The sequence below is a fragment of the Mauremys mutica genome, chromosome 5 (assembly GCF_020497125.1).
Source record: "Mauremys mutica isolate MM-2020 ecotype Southern chromosome 5, ASM2049712v1, whole genome shotgun sequence".
Taxonomy (NCBI): domain Eukaryota; kingdom Metazoa; phylum Chordata; order Testudines; family Geoemydidae; genus Mauremys; species Mauremys mutica.
The window spans coordinates 98,978,259-99,002,402 of NC_059076.1; the positions used below are offsets into that span (position 1 = coordinate 98,978,259).

The 24,144-nt window shown below is 40.0% G+C and overlaps 1 protein-coding gene across 4 annotated transcripts in view; it reads right to left on the reverse strand.

Annotated features, from left to right (window-relative positions):
• The window catches only part of LIMCH1 (LIM and calponin homology domains 1), a 307,869-nt gene that overhangs the window by 89,655 nt on the left and 194,070 nt on the right, over nucleotides 1-24,144 (reverse strand). For 2 of the 4 annotated variants that reach the window (XM_045018681.1, XM_045018683.1), the window contains 3 exons: nucleotides 22,327-22,579; nucleotides 6,844-6,879; nucleotides 282-408 (listed from right to left, as the gene is read on the reverse strand). In XM_045018681.1, coding sequence (XP_044874616.1) covers nucleotides 282-408; nucleotides 6,844-6,879; nucleotides 22,327-22,579 — 416 coding nt within the window. The remainder of the gene's footprint in view (nucleotides 1-281; nucleotides 409-6,843; nucleotides 6,880-22,326; nucleotides 22,580-24,144) is intronic. The other 2 variants (XM_045018682.1, XM_045018684.1) reach the window with 1 other exon arrangement.

Sequence of the window (24,144 nt, forward strand, 5' to 3'; positions counted from 1 at the left end):
AACTGTTCCCAGCCACAGCATTTTCCAAAGCTTTCCAGGAAGCAAGAGCAGCTTTTTCAAACAAAAAAACTAGACAGAGCCTCATGTCATCCAATGCCAGATGAACTGCAGGCGTTTATGTTTAGCGGCAATCCTAATCCTGAAAACCTCACTCCAGATTGTTTTGTTGAAGAGATTTACACAGTGAATCTGGATTTAACAGGTTCATTTTATACCTTACTGGAGTGAATACTCTGCCTTGACAAGTGCTGTTGTTGGAGGCGACATTATGCTGTACTCACATCTTGCCATCTATCCTCATCCTCTTTCAGTTGGTTGTGAATATGCTGTAGTTTTTCATGGCGAGCCTTGCTGTGAGGCTGCATCACAGCTTCATCTTCACACCTCATGTCAAACATACTCACACTCCTAAACAAAGGATGAACAATAAGCAGATCATTAGTTTACACTGATTAAATGTTTTAAACCTAGCTCACATGAAGGTGCTAGAACAAAATCAAATACATCTCTCTTTGGAAGCTTCAAAAATCAGAGTATATCAAAAGGACTTATCGGTTTCCACACGAGTTCCATGTACAACTGCAGGCACATTAGCACCACCTTTCTCAATTATCCCTTGTTTTTAATATTAGATAGCAACTTTTTCTTTCCATTATCACTTGTCCTCCATTAATGGGATTAAAAATTTGAGACTGTCTTAAAAATACTCAGAGCCACTTTAAAATGCCGAACTTTCTGAAGCTCTCTTCCTCAATCACTTTTGAGAAGATACCTCCAATTTCTCTCTCTCTAGCAGAGACTGGATTTTATTTGATAACAAAACAAGAGAGGTGAGAGAGGTACAGTATTATAGGCAGCATTGCAGGTTAAATGCCAATGGTAAGTAAGCTGTGAGAGTCTGCCCTGGGACGTGCATGAAGTGTGAATGGGCATGTATAGTTTACTTTTCATGAAGAACCACAATATTATCAGCAATGAGCTATTAATACATCTGTTCTAAGAACGGAAAGGTACAAACACTGTACAACAGTCATGATCTAGTCCACAACTATTTCTTTATATTTCTGTTCTTATCTTTGGAGAGTTAAAAGGTCATAGTTACATATTACAGTACATCACATATTACAGTATATTAATTTTGTTTAAAGACATTCACATGAAGATACTAAGTATATTTTTTTTGCAGTGCCTGGTACTCGCAAAACACTACCTCATTTGTGCCATTAAAACAATAAGCCATGCAGTTCCATGAGGTAATTCCACAGCATTGTTCAAAAAACCCATCTATAGCTAGAATGAGCCAATCAGCAGCAGAAGCAGAATGAAGATACAATGGCTAAAATGGCAAGCAACAGTGCACAGAGTTATCTATGTATACAGTTTAAAAAACAGTCTACAAATTCAGTAATGAAGACTGTTGTGTATGTGTAGGTTTAGCTCAAATCTATGTCCTAAGAACCAAGATGCAAATTAACCTTTTTCCAAGGAAAAATAAATAAATGTTTTTATAGTCCTCCATTAATGCACGAGAGGGCATAGCCATAATTCCTATCCACACTAATGGAAGTTACCCATAGACACAGAACACACCCTATAACCCTTAGTTATATACAGTGAGCATAAGTTATTATTAAGCTTACTAACGATTTTGAAAAAAGCACAGAGAGCTGAGCAGAAAACCTAGTGATTCCTCACTGAGTGTAACTTAAGGGTTGTGTTACTCCAGAATGAGGCACTGTTAAATACTAAAATCTAAAAGGCTATATGGTTTGTTTTATTTAACGAACTAAAGACATGCCATACACTAAGGGACATTTCAAAAAATTAATTTGGAGTGTGGAGGATTTTTAAAATTTTAACGTGGAAATACTGTCACCTCTGATGATTTGCTACAATTTAAGAAGTTTCTGAACTCTTACAAATAAGGCCTTAGATAACAGAAATTAGCGATCTGTGGGAAGTGGTTCAAAGGAGTTTCATAAGCCTCCCAAGTCCTGCAGACACAAAGAATAATTCTCATTCAGAGGAGTAAAAAGAATCCCCCGAATGCCTAATTAGTCATTCCAATTGCCCCCTTGCCAACAGTACCTAATTCTGCCAGCTTCTCTGTCACACAGTACTTGGGAATTAAGTCCTGTAACATATGGCAATTGCACAAATACTCCTACACAGGGAGACATAATGGAGAAGCTAGCTTTCCCTCCCAGCATTAGTCAGGTTCTCAGAGGGAGAAGTATGGAGGAGCTGCATCTTAAGGTATTGTGCTCTGCTCTGACTAACAGCACCACACATAATATATTTAACGAAAGCTATTTATCCCCCTTGCTCTAGTGGAACAGGCCTCGGATTGGGATAAATGGTCTTCTCTGCCTGAGAAGAATTATCTTGAAAGCAAGGAAAAGAAACCTGGACCATGAACTACTGTTCAAAGATAAAACGTTTCTCTCTCATCAGCTTAGAATGGCCATTAGGGAAGAAGTTCCCCATAGCATTCTTCTCCTCATTTATAATTTAAAAAATAATCAAACACCCCATTCAGATAGATGGGTGGCATCTCCCATTCAATCGTCTATTAGATGGAGTTATCTTAACTCCCGGCTGCCATGCAACTGTGTGCTAGAAAGAGAACAGGGGGAAAAGAAGGTGCAAAGAAGAGGGAGCATTGGATCATGCAAAGTCAAGTACATACTGTCATGAGTTCTCCACCTGTAAAGAAGTTCTGTAGTTAGTAGCCCAAGTTCTTTTTGGAAGTTTGGGATTCAGTGACAGCAGACTGACCTTTCTATTGAATCTGCTGTTCTCCCACAGACCTGGACATATCACTGCCAAGAGCTTGCCTAGACTACAGATATTTTCTGTGCTGTGTCCTAGCACTGACGTCACTTATTTTCAAGCCTCTTATGTTATTCTCCTAATTTAGAGTTGTTCTTGAAAATGGTACCACATTTTTTTCATCTGCTTCAAAGAAGCCCAAATACCACAAACACAAATAAAGGGCTGAAATAGCTAATTCAGGATCATCATAAATCTCTAGTAAGACAGACCCCAATGACTTCACACTACACCATTTAAATGAGAATATGGTGAATAACTACATTTTATAAGAAAGAAAATGATTATCTGTTAGAAACGTGTAGACAGGATACTCATCATGTGGCTGCATTATAGTTTTATAGACATGTCAAGACTCACTTTTTTTTTTTTTTTAAATAAAGTGAGCTGCCAGCCAGAGAGTAAAATTGAAGTAAACAAGCTCATCTCAGCTCACATGGGCCTGTCAGGTTCATGGTGAAGCATAAACCTAAAATCAAACAGTAAACTGTCATGTTACCAAGAAGTGTCAGCCTTCTTTTCGGGGGAGATGGTGCTGGTCAGCAGCATTGGTGCAAACCTGGCAGAGGGGGAAGGCAGGGAAGAGACATGTCTTAGGCCTGGTCTATACTAGGAATTTACAGTGGAATAGCTACCTCTCTCAGGACATAGCAATCCCGACCTAACCACTGGCGTAGACAGTGCTAGTTCGATAGAAGAATTCTTTCTTCAACTTAGCTACCGCCTCTTGGGGAAGTGGTTTACCTATGCCAATGGGCAGGGGCGGCTCTAGACATTTCGCCGCCCCAAGCAGGGCGGCATGCCGCGGGAGGCGCTCTGCCTGTCGCCGGTCCCGCGGCTCCGGTGGACCTCCCGCAGGCGTGCCTGTGGAGGGTCCGCTGGTCCCGTGGCTCCACCAAAGCCATGCGGGACCAGCGGACCCTCCGCAGGCACGCCTGCAGGAGGTCCACTGGAGCCGCCTGCAGCCTTCCCGGCGACCGTCAGAGCGCCCCCCGTGGTATGCCGCCCCAAGCACGCGCTTGGCGTGCTGGGGTCTGGAGCCGCCCCTGCCAATGGGAGAACCGCTCCTGTCAGTGTAGATTGTCTCTACACTGAAGCATTACAGTGGTGCAGCTGCATTGCTGTAGCATTTTAAGTGTAGACATAACCTTACCAACTTCCACCCTACAGCCAAAATCTGACAGCTCTAATGCCTGGGCACTTAAAATGAAATAGCTCTTCACCTTCCCCTAAAACATGATGCCCTGCCATTACTGCTCTTCACCACTTAATACAGGACCAAACCATTCTCTATGTCTCCCTCCACCTGGTCAGTTGGTGTCAGCCAACTCTTGGGTTGCTGCAGCCAGCAAAGCCTGCAGGGGAAGGAAGAAGCACAGATATTCACACTTCCTCCTTCTGCCCTGAAACAGGCCTCGCTTCTCCACTGTGGATGAGGTTATAGGCAGAATAAGTCTGGTGAGCGGGAGAGAGAAGGAAGAGCACCTGGGGAAGAGAATCCCAGTGCATGGCAAAAATCTGGGGAGGGAGAAGTGAAAGAGAATGAAAACAGGTTTGTTTTTTTTCTGCCAGTAGCTCAGAGCAACTCCTCTGGTAGAAGAGTGAAACTCTAGGAATATCCCCACTGAATTTTCCCCAAACCATTCCAGTGAGGATAATGCTGACCTCTGTCCCCAAAGAAGGAGCTGTCCAGCCCAGAACCCAGCAAATCTACAGAAGACTGGGGCATCCAAAGACGGCAGTTCTAGTTCCCTGGCTCCTTGGCAGTTCCTAATAGGGCTGCACTACTGGGCCTCTACTAGCAAGTGGCGGTTTCTCAAGAAACACAACACAGGGTCTTCACAGAGAGTATGTCCACACTGCAATTAGACACCACGGCTGGCCTGTGCCAGCTGACTGGGGCTCAAGCTGAGGAGCTGGTTCACTGCAGTGTAGACTTCGGGGCTTAGGCTAGAGCCCAGGCTCTAGGACCCTGCAAAGTTATAGGGTCCCAGAGCTTGGGAGTCAGCCTGAGCCCGGAAGTCTACTCTGTAATTAAACAGCCCCACAGCCCATGCCTCACAAGCTTGAGTCAGCTGGCACAGGCCAGCTGTGGGTTTTTAATTGTAATGTAGACATACCCAGAGAGGATATCAACTGCCTGGAGCTGTACTGTCCTTCCTACTAACCTGGGTAGGGGTACTGGGGAGATCAAGATAAACGTCTCCTTCTTTCCACCAAACCATATTGTCCTGAGGACCAGGACAGGGAATATTCAGTCTTGGGCCAATGACAAGACTAAGGTCTGACACCTATCAACCCATCAGGTTTAGAAAAAAGGAGTTTTTATGCCACTGGAAGGAGAGTTTCCAGCTTCCCACTTGGACACCCAGCACTTGCTTCTCTGGCAGGTCTCAAGGTAATGGGACTTAAAAGCTGTGGCATATTTATGTATAACGTATGCATTTTAAGAAGTGTTTCAGATGTATTTGTTTTGGGTTGTTTTTTTTTCTCCCTCTGAGTCCTGCACTGTTGGATTCCAACTGGTCAAGACATTTAGCTTTCAGGTGGAAGAATGCAATCAAATTTAAAAAAAAATCTCTTAAAACACTGGTAAAATAGTTATCCTGTAAAATGTGGCATATCTGGAATCGACGATAATGAAGTATTTTTATCTGCATGAGTTTGGAATGAACAGCATAATTCATTTGTAACATTGCTATTCTGAAGTAATGTGACCATCTCAAACCCATGCCAATAAAGCCTTCATAGAACACCTTCATGTAGTCTCTCTCATATGTTTATACATATGTATATATGCACATATGTGGGTGTTCACAGACAAATACATTATGGAGTGGCAGAAAACTACTTGGCTAGGTACAACCACTTTCTATTGTAAAGCCCCTTTTAGCAATTCCAATAACTGATTTTAAAAACTGATGTGGCTTAAAAATTGACATTTATTCTGAGATGAAAAGAGAAATTTTCTGCAAAGTGAGAAGGAAATTCACAGTATTTCTGAGTTACAGATCATTTAAAAAATACACAACTTGAAACTCTGACATTTGTCTTAACACATATGTCTTTCTCTAGCATAATAGAAGCATGCTACATGTAATTTGCTTGGTTTTTTTGTTTTTTTAAAAAAACAAATGTAGTGTTGATATTTATACACATGAAAGCACAGCATTTAATCTGAGTCGGAATTCAGGTGGTTGTATGAATTTCTTTGACATGACAAGAATGTGGTTTAGTTATTAGGTGGACAGTGTAAGATGTCCCTAACAACTCATTTTTTTGCCTTTAAATGTTTGAGTTTCATAAGTGAGGTGATAAGTACCTACACTTTTCACCCAATAAACTTATTTTTAAATGAAGTTTTTTTGTTTGAGATTAAAATGTGCTTGAGTTTTCTTCTAAGCACCAAATCCCTATATTACAGCTCTATCCTTAAATTAAGAAAAATCTCAAAGTGAGGGACAAGGAAATCCAGTTAAGTTGTATAGGTTATAATAGGCCCAACCTCAAAGGGATTAAAGAGATGGTTTTAGCAGCAAGGCATGACTAATTAGCAATTTAAGGTTTACTTTCCTAATTACTATTCGGAGGTTACCAAAGGACTTCATTTACACTACTTTTGACTATTTTTCAACCAATCAAGATACAAGATCACTCCTCAATTTACCATTCCAGAAGCAAAACTTTCCAAGAAGTTTCCCAGATCTAGTTCTAACTTCCCTTACTAGTAATGGATTAGAGGTGATGCAAATCCACAAGTAAAAAAGAAGAAAAGATCACACCAAGTTTTTTAAAGCAGCAGCTGCATATTAGTGTCATGCTGGTTTTTTTAGTTCTTTTCTGCAATATGAACACATATTGAATTCCACTTTCAAGTGCTTTTCTGAAACATTTATGTGTCAGACCACAGCAAAATAATAATGCGTCAACTGCATTTTACATTAGTAGTAAGTATGGAAAGCATGCAGCTTAAATTGTTTAAAGCAACCCTGTGAGCATAAGACAACTTACTCTGCGTCATCAGACACAGCAGTTCTGGGGCCGAATCTACAAGACCAAATATAAAATTAGATGGTTGGTAAAAACATGAAGTATCAATTGCAATCAAAGCCACACAGCTGGGCAATTTTCATTTGAACCCCAAACCTCTTCATCAATCAAGTGGGCTGAAAAAGAAACATGCCACTCAGAGGTTATACAAACAACAAATGAGACTTACCCAGTCACACGAAGGAAACTATGTAGAAACAAAACCATTTTTTCCAAAATATAAAAACTGCAGTGAAATACAATGTGAAATTGTTTGTAGAAAGTAGCTCCTGATGGAGACTATGGTATTAGATTAATTGTTGTATTAGATAGAGATACATGCAATTAATCTTGACATAAAAACTCTATTGAAACATTCCATAATATAGTGTTCAGAATCATCATACTGAAAATAGGTAAAACAAGTATCATGCACAGTGAGTGAGCCACAATATTCCACGCTTTTTCTCAAGAGAAAAAAGTCATCCTTTAAACTGGAACACAACATACACTAGTGTTATCCACAAAAGTGCATAGTTTGCTATTAGACTCATGCATATGATGTGTATTTGTTTTGAATCATGGAAGAACATCCAGAACACCAATCAGCATCCTTACCAGCTTCAATTTCTATTCAAGAAAAAGCAAACTATACAAATCTAAAGATGCCACACATTTCAGTATCTTGCTTTTTCTGGAAGCTCCAGACAGAACTTCTTCCAAATCTTTTCCACAAGCCTTTTTTGCATTTTATAACTTTCATTAGTCAAATATTTTCTTCCATTAACTATAGAAAAGAAATCAACGCCCCACTTGCAACTATTTTATTTGTTTCAAAAGAGTACATTACTGACACATGGTGTTTGCAGTCCAGCCTAAAATAAGCCAGGCAAGTGCAAAGCCTAAATTCTGTAGTGTGCACACACTCTTAACAGGACACAGAGGGCTGCACAATATAAGCTGAGATTCACTTAGTAAGGAGCTCACATTTGCAGTTGTTCGTCTCTGGATGACACCACTTTGTTTCTCTCAGGAATTTCCTGAAGCTGTGAAGTTTGATTTGAGTGAATTTGATCAAGACTATGACTACTCATGTGAATAGTGAACGCCACATCTTGTCCTGTATCAGGGAGATGTTGTCTTTCTTGTTCTTTTTCTTCTCTGTGTTGAGGCTGCACTGCCAGTCTCTGAGGACTGTTAGCACAGATTTGTGGACATTTTTCAGGGATGAATGAGCCAGTGGTGGTGGTGCTAAGAAAGCAATTTAAAATTTTAGTTTATAATTATGATAAATGGTTTATTATGTACACATATGATATAAAGTCAGATGAACCAGTAAGTAATAAATGGATAGAATTTCACAAGCTAAATGTATTAGGGGCATGCACAGTGGAATTTTGATAGTGTGGTAAGAGCTTGTAATTCTGCTCCACCAACCTAGAAGGAACTTCAGCCCTCTTTGTTTCATCCAAAGATGCAAACCTGAAGTACCACAGTTTATTTTAACTAAGCTACACCAGGACCAGGTTTTTTCAATCTCAAATTACTCTGTCTCCACTCAGGGGGACAAGCCTTTCCCATCTTAGCTAGATATAAGACTAGGGAAATGGGCTTTCAGGATAGAATCTGGACAATGATGCAGCCATCATTTTTTTAATCTTGTGTATCTTTTCCTTTTCAACTACAAACTTTGCATTTCAACCACCATCCAGAAGCTGAACAGCAAGATCCCTTCAAAATTCAGTTTTGAGTTATGCTTGATTGTCAACAAGTGTAACTATTGTCACTCACAAGGCTAACCCTCCACTCCTCCCCATACAGCCCTATCCATTTGGAGCAATGTGCTTACAGGCGCCACAGCCTGATTAGAAGGGATCTAGTCCCAGAGCCAACATCTTCTGCTTGGTAACTGATACCCAGCCAGCCCTGTGCAGCCAGCTAATTTATTGAATATCATCTATCCTCCTCAAATCAGTATCCTCATTATGGACTTTCCTAGTTCTCTTGATGGAAAACATGTGTTTAATAATAATTAATTGTAATTTATCTAGATATAATTAGTGTATTCCCAGGACATAGTAATTACCAGACTGGATCAGACTAGTGATCCATCTAGTCCAGTATCCTGTCTCCAACAGCAGTCAGTTCCAAGTGTTTTATAGGAAGATGCAAGAATCCTGAAGTGGATAAATATGGAAGAACAATCTACCCATGGGGGCAGTTTCTGCTTAACCTCCTCAGTTAGGGGTTGATTATGCCCTGACACATGAGGTTGTCTATAAATAACCCTATCTAGCGTAATTGGATATATTTTGGAAACAGAAGATTATAACATAACTAACATGTTTCAATGAAACATGAGACTCGCCTCTAAGATGCAATTATAGTGAGGAAAGAAACTATTGGAACAAAATAACTTTACCTCTTCACTTTCTTTTCAGGCTTTACAAGTTTCTTAGTTCTCTCCAGGCTACTCTGCTGCTTTGAAAAAGGAACTGGGAGGAACTGTTTAACACTCGGTCCAGGCTGCTTTAGAAAAGCTCCAGTTCTTCTTGCCATCATGTCATCTCTTGGATCTGGAATTCTCACTTGGTGTTCTGTCCCACCCCTACTCTGCTCATGATCTTTCAGCTTCTCACGGCTCTCGTCCCTTGTCACATTACAGCCCACGGAGACAGGTGAAAATGTTCCCTGATGTTGTTCCATTGTGCAATTCAAGGGCAAACTGCTGCTGAAGCAATTTTGGGTACCATTACTCAGAAGACCATTGAAAAAGATGGAAAACTAACATTTTTAGCAGCAGCAGCACAGGAACTGTGAACAAGAGGCAACTATGGTGAACAGCATGACATATGCTATTCTTTTAAGCAAATGAGGAATTCGATTTTTTTTTATGCAGCCCATATTTACAGGTAAGCAATTACTTATTTAGAAGCCTTAATAAAATCTGGATGAAGAACTATGGATTGCCCAAAAAACCCCTTCAAAAAGATGAATAACCATGTTCATGCTAAACTGCAATTAGCAATCCAAGTCATTCCGTGTAATGAAGAAAACAAGCTGTTTTATGTTCACAGGGTGCATTTTTGTAAGTAATTTCATGAGCTGAATACATGCCACAATTGGATGTGAAATGAGTAAAATGCAACCTAGCTTCTCTCTTTTTTTTTTTTAAAAAAAGGAGTGGGACAACATTACAGACTGACCCAGTTAGCATTACACGCAAAGCAAGCAGAAAGCTCCGATTTTTGGCTTCCATTCTCTAACCTTTCTGCTTTCTGTGGAGTCTTCAAATCTCTCTTATGAATTACTCCTTTCTGTTGCTGCAGAGGACGATGGGCAACTGACATGGGAGAATATGGCATACAAACTGGGCTAGTCTGCCTCTGAAAGGTTCCCCTCCTTCTAACCATCATATCATCTCTCTCAGTGTTTGGTGAGCTCCCATCAAGCTCTTCCTCCCTGCTTTCATGCCATTCACTCAATCTGCATGGAGTTTGGTTCTGAGAGACAACATAGGCAGCCAACTGGATTCCTTGGCAATATTCATCTGTACCTGACCATGCTACCTCACTGTAATACAAGATTATTGAGAGCAGGGGGAAAAAAAGAGGAGATGGAGAATGAAAAATTAGTCCACAGTGAAGTGAAACATATGAAAGTGGTAAGAAGAGAGATCCATTTCATTTTACTAACATTTCAGAATAAATGAATTTATTTGACTGAGTAATTTGCTAGTGGTGTCAACTAGCAGTTTCTTGCTATGATGACAGGCTGAATGATTAGAGAAACTGAAGCCAATTAAATGTAAATTCTGGTCAAAGTGTGTAACTTCTTAGCACTGTAAGTCTTTCCTAGTTAAATGCCAGAAACAGAATCACAACCAGTACAGCTCAGTTTTAATAAGCATACTTCTGAAATCTTCTGAGGTCTTCAAGGGAAAAATAAAAATAATCTTCAAGGGGAACAAAATCAGTATTGCCAGAACCTGGAATGAAAGCTGCACAACAACTTCAAATACATAAGTAGCATATGAAGCAAATCCCTCGGAATGAGAAAAAGAAGCAGGCATAGCTAATAAGATACCTAGTGGAACTAGTGATTTGATACCGATCAAAAATTCAAGTGTGACTCTCAGAATAAGTTTGTACAATGTTGCTCTGCATGACCCTAGATATCTCTCTCTCTCTCTCTCTCTCTCTCTCTCTCAGATTCTGTGAAGGCATCAGATAATTTATTACAGCTCCAAAATGCTGAACAAGCCTGTGTGCATAAGGAGCAACTAACTACATCCGGCCACTCTTCCCCATGCAAGTCAGCATCCTGCAAGCAGCAGCTTCATTTTGGATTCAGCAATCTGTTTCCTAGACAACAACATTAAATACCTGGAATCATTTTGTGGCCTGGAGACTTCATTATTATGTCCAATGGTAGGGAGGCTGCAGGCAGTGGCAGATGCAAAGGTTTCATGGCAAATCTGTCTCTCAGCTCTTTCCCTCCCAGTCTTCTCTGTGGTTTCACTGTTGGATATGGCCCTGGCAATACTACGCTTCTCCCATTTCTGTTGATCAATCTCAGTCACTGGCCCAAAGTGCACAAACCTCTGCTTTGGGCTAGAAGCCTTTTTGTATGCTCTTGCTTTGCGGCTAGCAAAATCATCATGAACAGCTGCTTCCACTGCAATTTCAGCGGATGGTTCAGGATCCTTGGAGCATCTGAGGTCTTCTTCACTAATCAGAACCAGAAACAAAGGAATCAAAGGAAGTTACAAGACAAAAGAAGAACCAAGATAAAAAATCATAAATAGCCTAGCAAACATCTTAGTGTATACTGAGGGCTCTTAGATCCAAAGCCAGAGCATATAGAAGGAGGTGAACTGTCTACGTGGGCTGGAAGCCAAGAGATAGCATAATTCCTCCAGAGCAGTGTTTCTCAAACTGGGGTCGCCACTTGTGTAGGGAAAGCCCTTGGCGGGCCGGGCTGGTTTGTTTACCTGCATCCACAGGTCCGGCCGATTGCGGCTCCCACTGGCCGCGGTTCGCCGCTGTAGGCCAATGGGAGCTGCTGGAAGCGGCAGCCAGTATGTCCCTCGGCCCGCGCCACTTCCAGCAGCTCCCTTTCGGCCAGAGCAGCGAACAGCGGGCAGTGGGAGCCGCGATCGGCCGGACCTGTGGACGGGGCAGGTACACAAACTGGCCCGGCCTGCCAGGGGCTTTCCCTACACAAGCGGTGACCCCAGTTTGAGAAACACTGCTCCAGAGAAACTGTGGGAAGCTTGCAGTCTAGTGGCCCCTCCTACTTTTTAGGAGTGTAGTATATGATACAAACACACCCTGGGCACAAGATGTGGATCCATAGCCATGCCCAAATCTAATCCGACATGTCCCCATGTGCTGTTGGGACGTGCTAGCAGACCCCTGTTATCCTCAGGGAATGCAGCTGGCCGTGTAATAGCTGCTTCCTACAGTGAAGCATTAGGTGCTCCCTACGCCTTCTCCTTAATACAACGCCACGAAAATAACCATAATTTGGCCCTGAAATATTGTGGTGTGAACAGTGAAGCCAAGGATGAAAATGGAATATGAACTCCTTCAAATTTAAGTGGGGGTTTGAGCTGAAACCCAGAATTCTTGCCTAACCTTAACCATTCAGGTTCTACGTTGAGTCTAAATTGCAGAAGGGGGATATTTTGGATGTGGCCAAAATGTGAACAGAGTTTGCAGGATGTTGGCATCATCACACTCAAACTTCAACCCTATCACAAACCAGTTTGCAACTTTCAGCTCATAAGTGGTACTATATACCACTATTGCTTCTATGAGAAGAAAGGACAGTTAGTGTGGTGGTTTATATTAGGACTGAAATCACCCAATAATCAAGTCAATGAAAAGAATGCCGGTATAGATGACTACATTTGGCTAGAAAATGGAATGCCTACCATTAGGCAGGTGACGGATTGCTATCCTTTGCTGGAGGAGTTCCAAATCACTTGCATGCATTAGTAAGGTGCTTCGACTTATTTTGCATATTTGTTAAGCTCTGGTTTGTATTTAAAGAACCATTTTCAATACAGCACTATTCAAGTAAAAAAAAGCAAAGCCACTCAAGACATTCAAACAATATTAACTCATATTTCCCATATTGCCATTCCAGATTCACCCGTGACCTGGGAAAACAACATACCTGAGCTGCTCGGACACTTTCAGTCTGTTCCACGTCTCCAAATCTGCTTGCGTTATAGAAGCTTTCACAAACACTGGAGACTCTTGTTGCTGGGTAAGGTTACTTTGAGTCTTTCGTTTAGCCAGGTCATCTCTTTGAATATCAGGCACTTTCACCTGCTCTTCCTCCTCCGACTCGTTATCCTGAGACTGCAGGAATGGGTTTTCTTTACGTGTCACAATTTGCCTTGCTGATGCCATATGTACCTGGTTTGCTCTAATTTAATGCACATTCCAAATCAGCAAGAAAAAGCCATTTTGAGGCGTTAGACAATAAGTGGAATGTCAATGGCGGTTCAGAGTATAAGAACAAATTGAAATGATGAATAAAGTAGAAAGGTTGGGGTTTCTTTGAGCAAGCATGCAACCAGTTGAAACTGGGACTGTTTTGTGTAGACTACCCTGTGAATTCTAATGAGATAGATTCATTGGATGGATTATAGTTTTGAGTTTAACCCAGACAAGTAAATCTGGAATCACTGCAATAGTATTTAATTCAGTAATGAGATTCATTCTTATAGTATGAGAGTTGGACATCATAACCTATTAAAGTTATTGTAATGATTGCAAGTTTCATTCCTGAATGTACCAGAGCTGGAGAATTCTAATATGGTATATTCTCCAGATGCCCTTCCAAGATATTACTCACATGTCAGAATGCTTACTATAAATGTCGATGTGCCAGATTGTTACTGACTGGAAGGAACATTTTATAAAACTGAAAACATGAACTAATTAAAAAAAAGTTCGGAACATCACAGCTGTAGGTAGACAGATTCTAACAATAGACTTGCTTAATGTTACCTGTATTAGTTCAAATTTAGGATTAAATATAGATCTGGAGATCTAGTATGAAAACCCACAAATGATAAAATAGAGTAATATAAAATAAATATTTGTATTTCGTTTCATTTTTTTCATTAGTGGGTTTTTACACTAGACCTCCAGAACTATATTTATTTTATACACACACACACACCCCCCACATGCTATCTAAAAATACCTCATGTAATAGCAACAAACAAAAGCAGATATGCTTATGTTCTACAGAAGGTGGTTGCCCAACAGAAGTATCTATAGCATAGTTAACTTTTCTCAAACTCAGTATAGCACTGGATTGGAATACATGGAGTGGTAAGTTGGAACCAGGCCATTTATTTCCAAAATAATGTTAAAGAAATTCTGCCACTAATTACATGGTCCCATATCCCACTTAGTTACCAGAGTGCTGTATATGGATAACCTAGCAGAGCATTTGGCCCTTTCTTTACATAGATTCAAAGAATAGTGTTAAATTAAAAACCATATATAATAAAACAAGCATTTCCTTATTTATATCACAAATTTTCATTACATTATTGAATTTACTCTTTAGATTCACATTCTAAAATTTACTTTTCACTATTTATATTCATTGCCGGATTTCTCTCACTTTGAAAATATGCAGCGTGCTTTCCTTTTTTTAAATTGTAAGTTTCTAATCAGTTTCACCTTCCAGTTCTCAGGTTCTAGTGCAATTCTACAATGTCTCAACTGCGAACACTAGAGGTTTTGGGGTTTTTTTTGTTTGTTTGTTAAATAAAAAGAAACTTTCCATTACAATTTTAAAAAATAATGGAGAATTTGTATTGATTTTTATGGATGTTTATTTATTATTGAAATTTTGGGCCAGATTTGTCTTAGCTACCAAACAACAGTATTTCACACAGAATGAAATATTACAGTAGACAGAGAAAGGTAGTTTGCACACCTGGCATATTCCTGTTTTTCCTTCTGTAATGGCTTTTTAACACCTTCCAGTTTACCTTTATCTTTATTTGTACAGGGCCCAACTAAAAACTGGTTAAATGACTCTGTAAGTTTGGGCTGATTCAGTCTTGCTCTCCGGGCTGCAAAGTCATCCTTTTCTAGATCAGGAACTCTGCACACTGCTTCATCTTCTGATCCAGAATCCTTCCCTTGACAATGCATCATAGAGGGTTTCTCCTTGTGATGAATGATGTCTGGGGTAGGTTCACTATCTTCATATATTTGCTTTTGACTGACACAGAGCAAAATTAAATGGAGTTCCAGATGTGAAAAGGGTAAAAATGTCAACATTCATTTCCAGGCCATAAAATAAGTGCTGTTAGTCAAATGTGCTCAAAGCTGCTGTTAGTTTAGATGAGGCCTCCATTTATTTGTTTACGGCACAATCCTGCAAACCTCTCATGGAACTCAACTGCAGCTCCAAACATGAACAGTTAGAAGGATCAGGCCTTTATGCTATTATTTTAGCCACAGATAGAAAAAGTAGGGAACACAGGCTCCAAATTATACATTCAGCCATTAAGTGGTGACATTATTCTTACACACTTTAGGTAAATGAAAACAGCTTTAGTATAAAACTACCAAGCTCGTTTCTGATCATTACTGTGGAATCCTGAGACACCTAGAATTCACCACCCTGGCTCCTAAATGGACTGCCAATTTTTCTGTATCCTGGGCAGTCATTAAGACTGGCCCTTTCCCCTCCTGCCCCCCACACTGATTTCCCCCCTTTGTAAAGCAAGAAGAAGGTAATTTCTTTTGAAAAGTAAGCAGCAATGAGCCCCTCTCTTTCTAGACTTGGCAGACTTCGATTTTTAATTTTTTATAATTCTGATGGATAATAATTTTTTTAAAGCATTTTTTCAATTTAAATCTTCACAGTTGTGGGAAATTATGGGGGTGTCAGATAATGGAGGGTGTCAGACAATAACTTCTTAATTACAGTAGACACAAATTCAAAAAGTTATTGTTTTATAACCATTAAAACACAAACGGCCAACCTCACATGTCAGAATATACAAAATCCTTAAATCAATCCTTAAATCAAACTCTAACAAGTTCTCAAGCAATTTTCTTACTTTGCCTCTCTGTAAATTTCAATCATCATCAATGGAAATATTTTCATCAGTTTTGTGTGTACGGAGAAATAGATACTTACTAATAAAAATCTAACCCTTCCAAACAGGTCTATTACAGCATTGAGACATAATGTTGAGTTTTAGTGGTTCATTAATATCTGCATTCTGGAGACGGTGCCTTCAGTCACCTAAGACTGATAATGATGTACTAATATCATTGCAATATGGCTCTTGATTTCTGGACACCAGAAAAAGATTATTTCTAAATTATGCAATATGCCCATCCAATTTGAGTAACTTTTTACAAGAGAAGATAATGAAGAACAATTTACATACTTCTATCCCACTGGAAAAAAAAATCAAAGGCTTATTTTTCTAGTTTTCTAGAAATCACTAGAAAAACTAGACATGAAGACTTGAGTGTTACAAGATAGGTCAATATAGTATTACTACTAGGTTCAGACATCATGCCTCTTATTTTTCATACTGCACACCTTCCAAGTCAGAAAATATGGTAAAGTGAAGACACTTAAAATAATGGCAACAGCTCGAGAGTCCACACGTTTCCCCTCTATTTTACAATCAATAATTTAAATTGTTTATTGTAATTTTTTTAAATGCAAGTTTTCTAAGCAATGCAAACCCATCTTTATCTCCGACTATCTATAGCTCAAGCTGCCCTTTCAGCAAAACTTTAAACAGTCCCAATTTAGATTTTAAAACAAAGATGAAATAGAAGGTTTCCATCAGGCCACAGAATGGTGCTGAAAAGGTCAGCCAGGCATAGGTCCGTGAATGCAGGGAAGCAGTTTAAAACGGCCTTTCTTTTCCCTGAGATGCTAGTAGGTGTCCAAGTCACTTTCAGTTTTGCATCTGTTCGTTGGCACAGAGTTACTGTGCTTCTTGTTATATTGGTAATATTATCCAGTATTCCAGTCCTTCAAATCCAAGGCCACTCAGTGGGCAGTGATCTTCCAAATCCAGTTTTATAATTCCAAGAAAAGTTTGGAGGAATCAATTATAGTTTTAGGCATCATAGATGATTCACATACTTGTTTAAAAAGTAGATGTTCTGCACCTTCCTGTGATTATGAATAGTTTAGTAAGTCAACAGATCAGGACTGTTTAGTATGTTTATTTAAGGAAGCTAATGTAGTTATGCAAGGAATGTAGCATCAACTAAAAGTCATGTAATGGTTTATGCACCATTGGGGTGAGAGCAGTTCTTGCCTTGGTGAAGTTACAGAGTTCAAATTCATTCAAAGAGCATTTTGTGCACCATTAGGCATTTCCAGCATGGACATGCTAAATATGGAATTTCCTGTTGCTCTTTTTATTTTATGTTTTATGGATTAACAATGAACACAAAGGTGGTGGAATCTATCTAGAGATCCATGGCACTTATATGGCTTCATTGCTGTGGTATCTGAGCACCTCACGATCTCTAATGCATTTATCCTCAGTACCAGTGTGAGGTAAAGTATTTTACAGATAGGGAACCGAGGGACAAAAATACCGAATGACTTGCCCAAGGTCACACAGAAAATCTGGTGGAGCAGGGACTGAACACAGAGGTCTCGTAAAATCCTAGCTTACTCATTAGCACCCTAATCACTGGACCTTCCACTCTAAGGAAAAACGGAAATTCCTCAGGAGAGTAAATTTTGATTGGTAACATTCTGAAGGCTACTCAAGTGTCAGATTGTTTGCACCAATTTCAGACCAGTGAAGGGAATGAAAAAAATACCACCACCTAGCTAACAGCATGCTGTATACCTCATGGGAGGGAGATGTTCTTAGTGAAATTTGAGGCATTTAGCAATCCAAATATTTAATGAATGCACAGTATGAGAAGATGTGGCAGTAAAACCATGTTTATATTACTTTCACAAGCTCGGCATGATTACATTACTCATGGGTGACAGAGCCATGTGAGTTATATAGGTTTTCCCAAAGGAGCAACAATACAATTTATACCACATTACAATATCACAAATTATTTTTGGGATGCATAAGTAGGGAAAAGTTCTTTGTATTTAAATGCTGTTATCTTCTTGAAGATACTACAGAAGCAGCAATGGGTGAAGTGGAGTTATACTCACAAGTGGATAATAAAATAAACTTATACCATGCCTTGTGAAATGCAGGAGTCCCCATAACATTTATTACCACCACCTCTATCAGTGGTATTCTAAATGTTTGGACACATTCCAGTCGAGGGGTCTCGCTGAGGGTCCCTCCAACTTACCCCACCTCATTTTCTTCCTTCCATCAGACTCCCTGAATTATTTTCAGATAAAGAAGTAAGCCCTCGTTGGGAGATCCAAAAGCAGTATCTTCAGAAAATGATTTACAATGTACATACCATTTGGTAAAACTGGGGATTCCCAGACAAAAAGTTTGATTGCACCCCAGAAGGGAGGCTGGGGCAAAGAAAACCCACCACCAAATTGCTACTGGAATGCAAGCTCACCTCCAGCTCTCCCCCTCAATCCAGACTGACTTCAGAAAGTCAGATCCCTGCCCTAAAGAGTTTACAATATAAAAATACAGACAGACCGACCAATACACAAAAGGGTACAAGGTGTAATTGAAATGGTCAAGGTGTTTGGTCACATTTTGATAACGCAATTTATTATTATATACAGCAGGAGTCAGCAACCTTTCAGAAGTGGTGTGCCGAGTCTTCATTTATTCACTGTAATTTAAGGTTTTGCGTGCCAGTAATACATTTTAACATTTTTAGAAGGTCTCTTTCTATAAGTCTATAATATATAACTAAACTATTGTTGTATGTAAAGTATATAAGGTTTTTAAAATGTTTAAGAAACTTCATTTAAAATTAAATTAAAATGCAGAGACCGGTGGCCAGGACCCGGACAGTGTGAGTGCCACTTAAAATCAGCTCGCATGCCGCCTTCGGCACACGTGCCATAGGTTGCCTACCCCGATATACAGGATCATAAGCTCTTTGGTGCAGGGACCGTCAAGCACAATGGGGTCCTGGCCCATGAGTAGGGCTCCTAGGTGCTGTGGTAATACAAATAAATAATAATAGGCTGTGAATGAGCAACACATTTAAACAATTGCTTAAGTGCTAGCTAGACTGGGGCCACAGTGTATCCCCAGTGCCCTTCAGGTTTGCCATTATTAATGAGCTAATACATCTTGTAGGCATCACAGTAGATTTGGGTCAGAGGACTGGAATATGGAAAGGCTGGTGCCTTGCATACTAGCTCAGAAAGAGTTTTCATGGATAAGAAATAGCGTGGAAGAAAACAGAGTTGTGGGAGAAACATCTAGGCTGGCATCATGGGCAGAGCAGAAGGGATGGAGGGAAAAGCAAAGAGAAACCAGAATAGGAAAGTATGGAGGAGCAGAATTGTGTAGGTCCTTGAATGATAGGACAAGAAGCTTGAACTTGATATAGAGGAAGAATGAGAGCCAAATGAGGAAGGGAAGTCAACGGAGTGATTCAAAGATGGGGCAACAGTGAACGGGCAAGAAAGATGACAAAGTCGACCCCATTCTCCCTTGTTTTACCCTGAAGTCTGCCCCCACCTCTCCTCCTTCATCATTCTCCCTTTCCCACTCACACATGCTGTAACAACTTTCTCCCTACACTAATTATTGTTGTTCCTCTTTCCTCCTGCCAAAGTAACACAAAGGCACTTTGTGAAAGGAGGAGATCAGAATCCCTGCTGAACCATATGCTTGTCTACATGTGCATCTGCCTTGGGGATTAAAATCAGTAAATCAAAGCAAGATTGGAGCAGGGGGCTGACAGCCAAAGGTTGTAAGTATCCTCCAAAAATAATACATGGGCTATAAATATTGTTTGTTACACCTTGGATTGCCAAACACAATACTATTGTCTTGGACTCAAACTATGCTGCACTATTATCCTTCTGGTTTATGAACTACTGACCGGCGGCCTGCAATTAACTGAGGCAGGATGAGGCTGTGATTTATGACTGATTGCAAATTCTTTTTATTAGTATTTTGGCTCACGTCCTAGGGTAGCACTTAGTTTGTCTGTTACCTTGTATAGCTCTTCCGTGCCTTGGCTAATAGGTGCATTGGTTATGATGTGTATTACTGATATACAAAACGTGTGTTATTGCTTGTAATAAGACAGCATACCTTTAGAACAACAGAACAAGTCTGAAGCAGACAATACACACACATACTTACTTTGATTTGACTATTTAACTGCATTTGACAGCTCTCCCCAACCTGCAAGCCTCATTAAGCCTATAGACAGTTTCATAATAGCTATTATTATTTGTATTACAACAACATTTAGAAGTCCCATCTGAAGTCATGGCCCCATTGAGCTAGGTGCTGTCCATATATTGCCAGCATTCCTACCTATAACTTACAACTTTAATTCAAGTTTAGTGAAGTGTTTGTTTGAAAATACAATTCTGAATAGCTTTCCTTGATGTTCCAGAAGTTAAGAGGTTGGGTGGGCAGAAGGTTGGACACTTACTATTTAACCGAACCATTTCACAATCTTTGAAAGGACTACCCTGGTCATACCAGTTAAAAGTTTTGCTTAGTGACATAACCTCATGAGAAACAGCTAGTTTTCATGGGAGCAGCACACCATTGTGACTGAAAGACTGATAATTTCATATTAAGCACCTAAGTCCATCCATTATCAGGCTTTTGAAATAAAGAAAGGGAAATAACCAACTTAAGTAAAACCAAAAAACAAACAATGCCGGTGAAATGATGAATAAATATGATCATTCTGTGCATAGCTATAGTCAAAGAATGACTGTTGAACTATATTGACATGCTTTACTTGGTGCAGGTGTTAACAAGGAATGAATTTTTATAGTTCCCGTCTTTAAAATAAAATACATCCTTTAGTATATTTGTTAATACTAAACACTTACAAATAGAGGTGTGTTTCAGCCACTTGTTATTGAAATGTTCCATCACTAAGAAGAGCATTAAAGAATTTCTAAAACCCTTGCCCAAACAAGGCATCATGTAGTAAAACAGTTTTTTTGTGTGAACCTAAGATGGTATAAAATAGAAGATATACAAGCTTGAAAATGTTCTTGGTAGTTTGTTTCTTGAACTTCGTTTCCATCCAAGTTAGGGCGTAGCACTACTACTAATTGCAGCAAACACATTTAACACCATATAGCTTTGCAATGCATGATTACCATGTCACAAGCTTTTTCATACCTCAGCCTTTTCCAAAATCTAATTAGTTGCAAGTGAAACAGCAGAAAATGCAAGTGCTTAGTAGATTTTTTAAGAAGTGAAGTGAAGTAATGGCAGAATGAGAAAAACCCACACACTTGCAAAATTTTAAATGTGAAGCGTGCACAATATCACACACTTTTGAGCTAACCTGCCATAGCGTTGTGCTGCTGGCATGACCTTAATACCAGCTTGTTCAAGCCTTCTTAACTTTCTGATTTCCTCTGCATCCTTCTCTTTGCACTTGTGCACTGCAGTTTCTTTGGCACTACCTGAAGGAAACTGACCTATAGTCTTTCCTGTGTTTTGATTCAAATCTACTTGACTTTTACTGGGGTTTGTCCTGGAAGCCATGCATCCCACCTGCTCCTCTTCATGTTGTCTTGCTGCCTCATTTTGTTCTTCTTCTATGGTTTCAGGATAGTTTTTGCTATTGAGTTATACAAGGTAGTTTACTGTACAGTACACTGCTTTCTTTATACATTTTGCTTGATACTAACATTTCAAACAATATTTTGATGAATGACACAGAAGACTAAATCGTACTATGTAGTGCAGGCTATTCTGAAGCCAAATTAAAACAAAACACCTGATGTAAAATATGAGAAATCTTCTAGCACATTCATGTACTACACTAAATTTATGTAACTGATGCACAATAGATTTATTTTCAAAATTCAAGAACAGAAAGATGGTAACTATTTTGACTAATATATATCACATAAAGACTTTTATTCACTTGAAAACTGACTCTCATCATCAAGGACCACATTAGAGCAACAAGCTGTACTTTTGACAATTATTTTAATATCTAAATGTGGCATTTAAATAAACCAATATTTTGTCAAACACTTCGGTTTTCAACAGTTAATGTGTCCTGCAACACTGAATAATGCACAGTGAACAACAATGACGTCAGGATAATTACCTAAGTTTTGTATTACCTGACTTTCCACTCATGGGATTATTGCTCTTCTGTTGTTTGAAACAGTAGGGTAAAAATCTATCAGTTAGTTCTAAGATAGATCTATTTTGCCCATTTTACAAAGCACTGTGTACTTTTAAAGGTCATGATTTGTTAAAAGTTATAAAAATAACATCATTGGAGGGACAAATGGTCTTGACCAAAGCTTTACCTGAAAGGCTTCTCTCCTCCAAGTGGTGAAGTAGCAGTACTCCAGCTCTTCCGGTACTCCTCTCGTTCAGCTTTCTTTTTCCGAAGAGGAGCTGGTACATAGGCAGTCTGGTTACTCTTGTTCGGGAGATACTGGTTAAAAGGCACAACTGATTTAGGTTCGCCATACGATGTCCGCCTTGCAGACATATCATCTTTTTTCACGTCTGGCATCTTTCGGTGTGGCAAGTCAGACTCAGAGTCACTCCCTCTCCCTATTAAGGAATAAGAAAAAAAGGTAATTTTACCCTAACTTGCCAAAATGAAAACAAAATCCTTATTTAAAAGTACAACAGTATTTTATAATAATGAGCCAAAATACTACAGTTTACTACAGTATCTTCAGACATTTCTCTAAAAGTTTTTTTTTCCCCGTAAGGAAGACAATCCCGGTTGAAATAACATTTGCCATAGAAACTTCAAACACACACAGCTAGTTATATTGGATTTATATTCCTATTTTAAATCAGTCAGTGAAATACTGGCCACACTCCCTATAGTGGTAACAAATGGAAGTCTATTCCAGTGGCCTACCTTCTGCAGCCAAAAACCCAAAACTAATCGAATTCAAGAAAAAGGTCACTGCAAGTTTCTTTTTCAAAGGCTCGATCAGTTGTCCAACATCACGTCAGATTTCCACCAGTATCCAATGATATAAACCAGCTGTATAAACTCAAACTCAAGTTTACCTGACCTCAAGCTTGATCCTGGGTCTGCCACATCCCAACCCTAACCACAAAGCTACTGGTTATTCTGGGGCCAGGTGCAGTGTGTGTGTGTGTGTGTGGGGGGGGTATTTCTCTCTCTCTCACTCTAATCCATCCTGGACCTGAGACACCTTTCCTGCTGAATGTTTCAATGAAACTGGCATGTTCCAACAGTAATTTTCAGTTTTGACAAATCTGCATTTTTCAACAAATAAATGTTATGCCAAAAAATTCCCAGCAAGCTCTACTTTCTACAGGAATAGGCAGATGCCATCTCTTTTCAGAATTATGCTAGGCCAATTTAGATACCCATAGGTTAGGCATGACTTTGGACAATTGTAAACTAAGAGACTCAGGGCATGTCTACACTACAGCCCTAAGCCAACCCATGTTAGGTCAACTTCTAGCCACCGCAGTAATTATTGTGGTGGCTGATGTCTACATTTCCCTCCTTCTGTCAGTGGTGCGCGTCCTCACAAGGAGTGCTTCCACCAACTGAAGAGGGGCAATGTGGGGGGCTGACAGCCCTCTGCGTAGCGCCCCCTCCTCCCATGTTTCTCACCTCACTGCTCCTGGCCAGCAGTGGACGGGGCATCTGCCCAGGCTTCTTGCCTCCCTGACCAGGGAGTGGGGAGCCTCCGGGTAGCAGCCCAGCTGGGAGCAGGCGACAGCCTGGCTCTAGAAGCCCAGCTTTCTTGAAAAGACAGCCAACATCCAATGTAAATAATGCAGTGTCTACATGGACACTGCATCATCCTAACTGCACCAACGTAAGTCCTATATCTTTCATGGAGGTGGAGTTATGATGTCAGTGCAGTAAGGCATTTACATCGGCAGGACAAGGCTGTAGTGCAGGGGTGGGAAAACTTTTTGGCCTGAGGCCACATCTGGGAATAGAAATTGTATGGCAGGCCATGAATGCTCACTAAATTGGAGTTGCGGTGCAGGAGGGGGTAAGAGCTCTGATTGGGGGGGTGGGCTCTGGAGTGGGGTTGGGGATGAGGAGTTTGGGGCGTAGGAGGGTGCACTGGGCTGGGACCAAGGAGTTTGGAGGGCGGGAGGGGGGTCAAAGC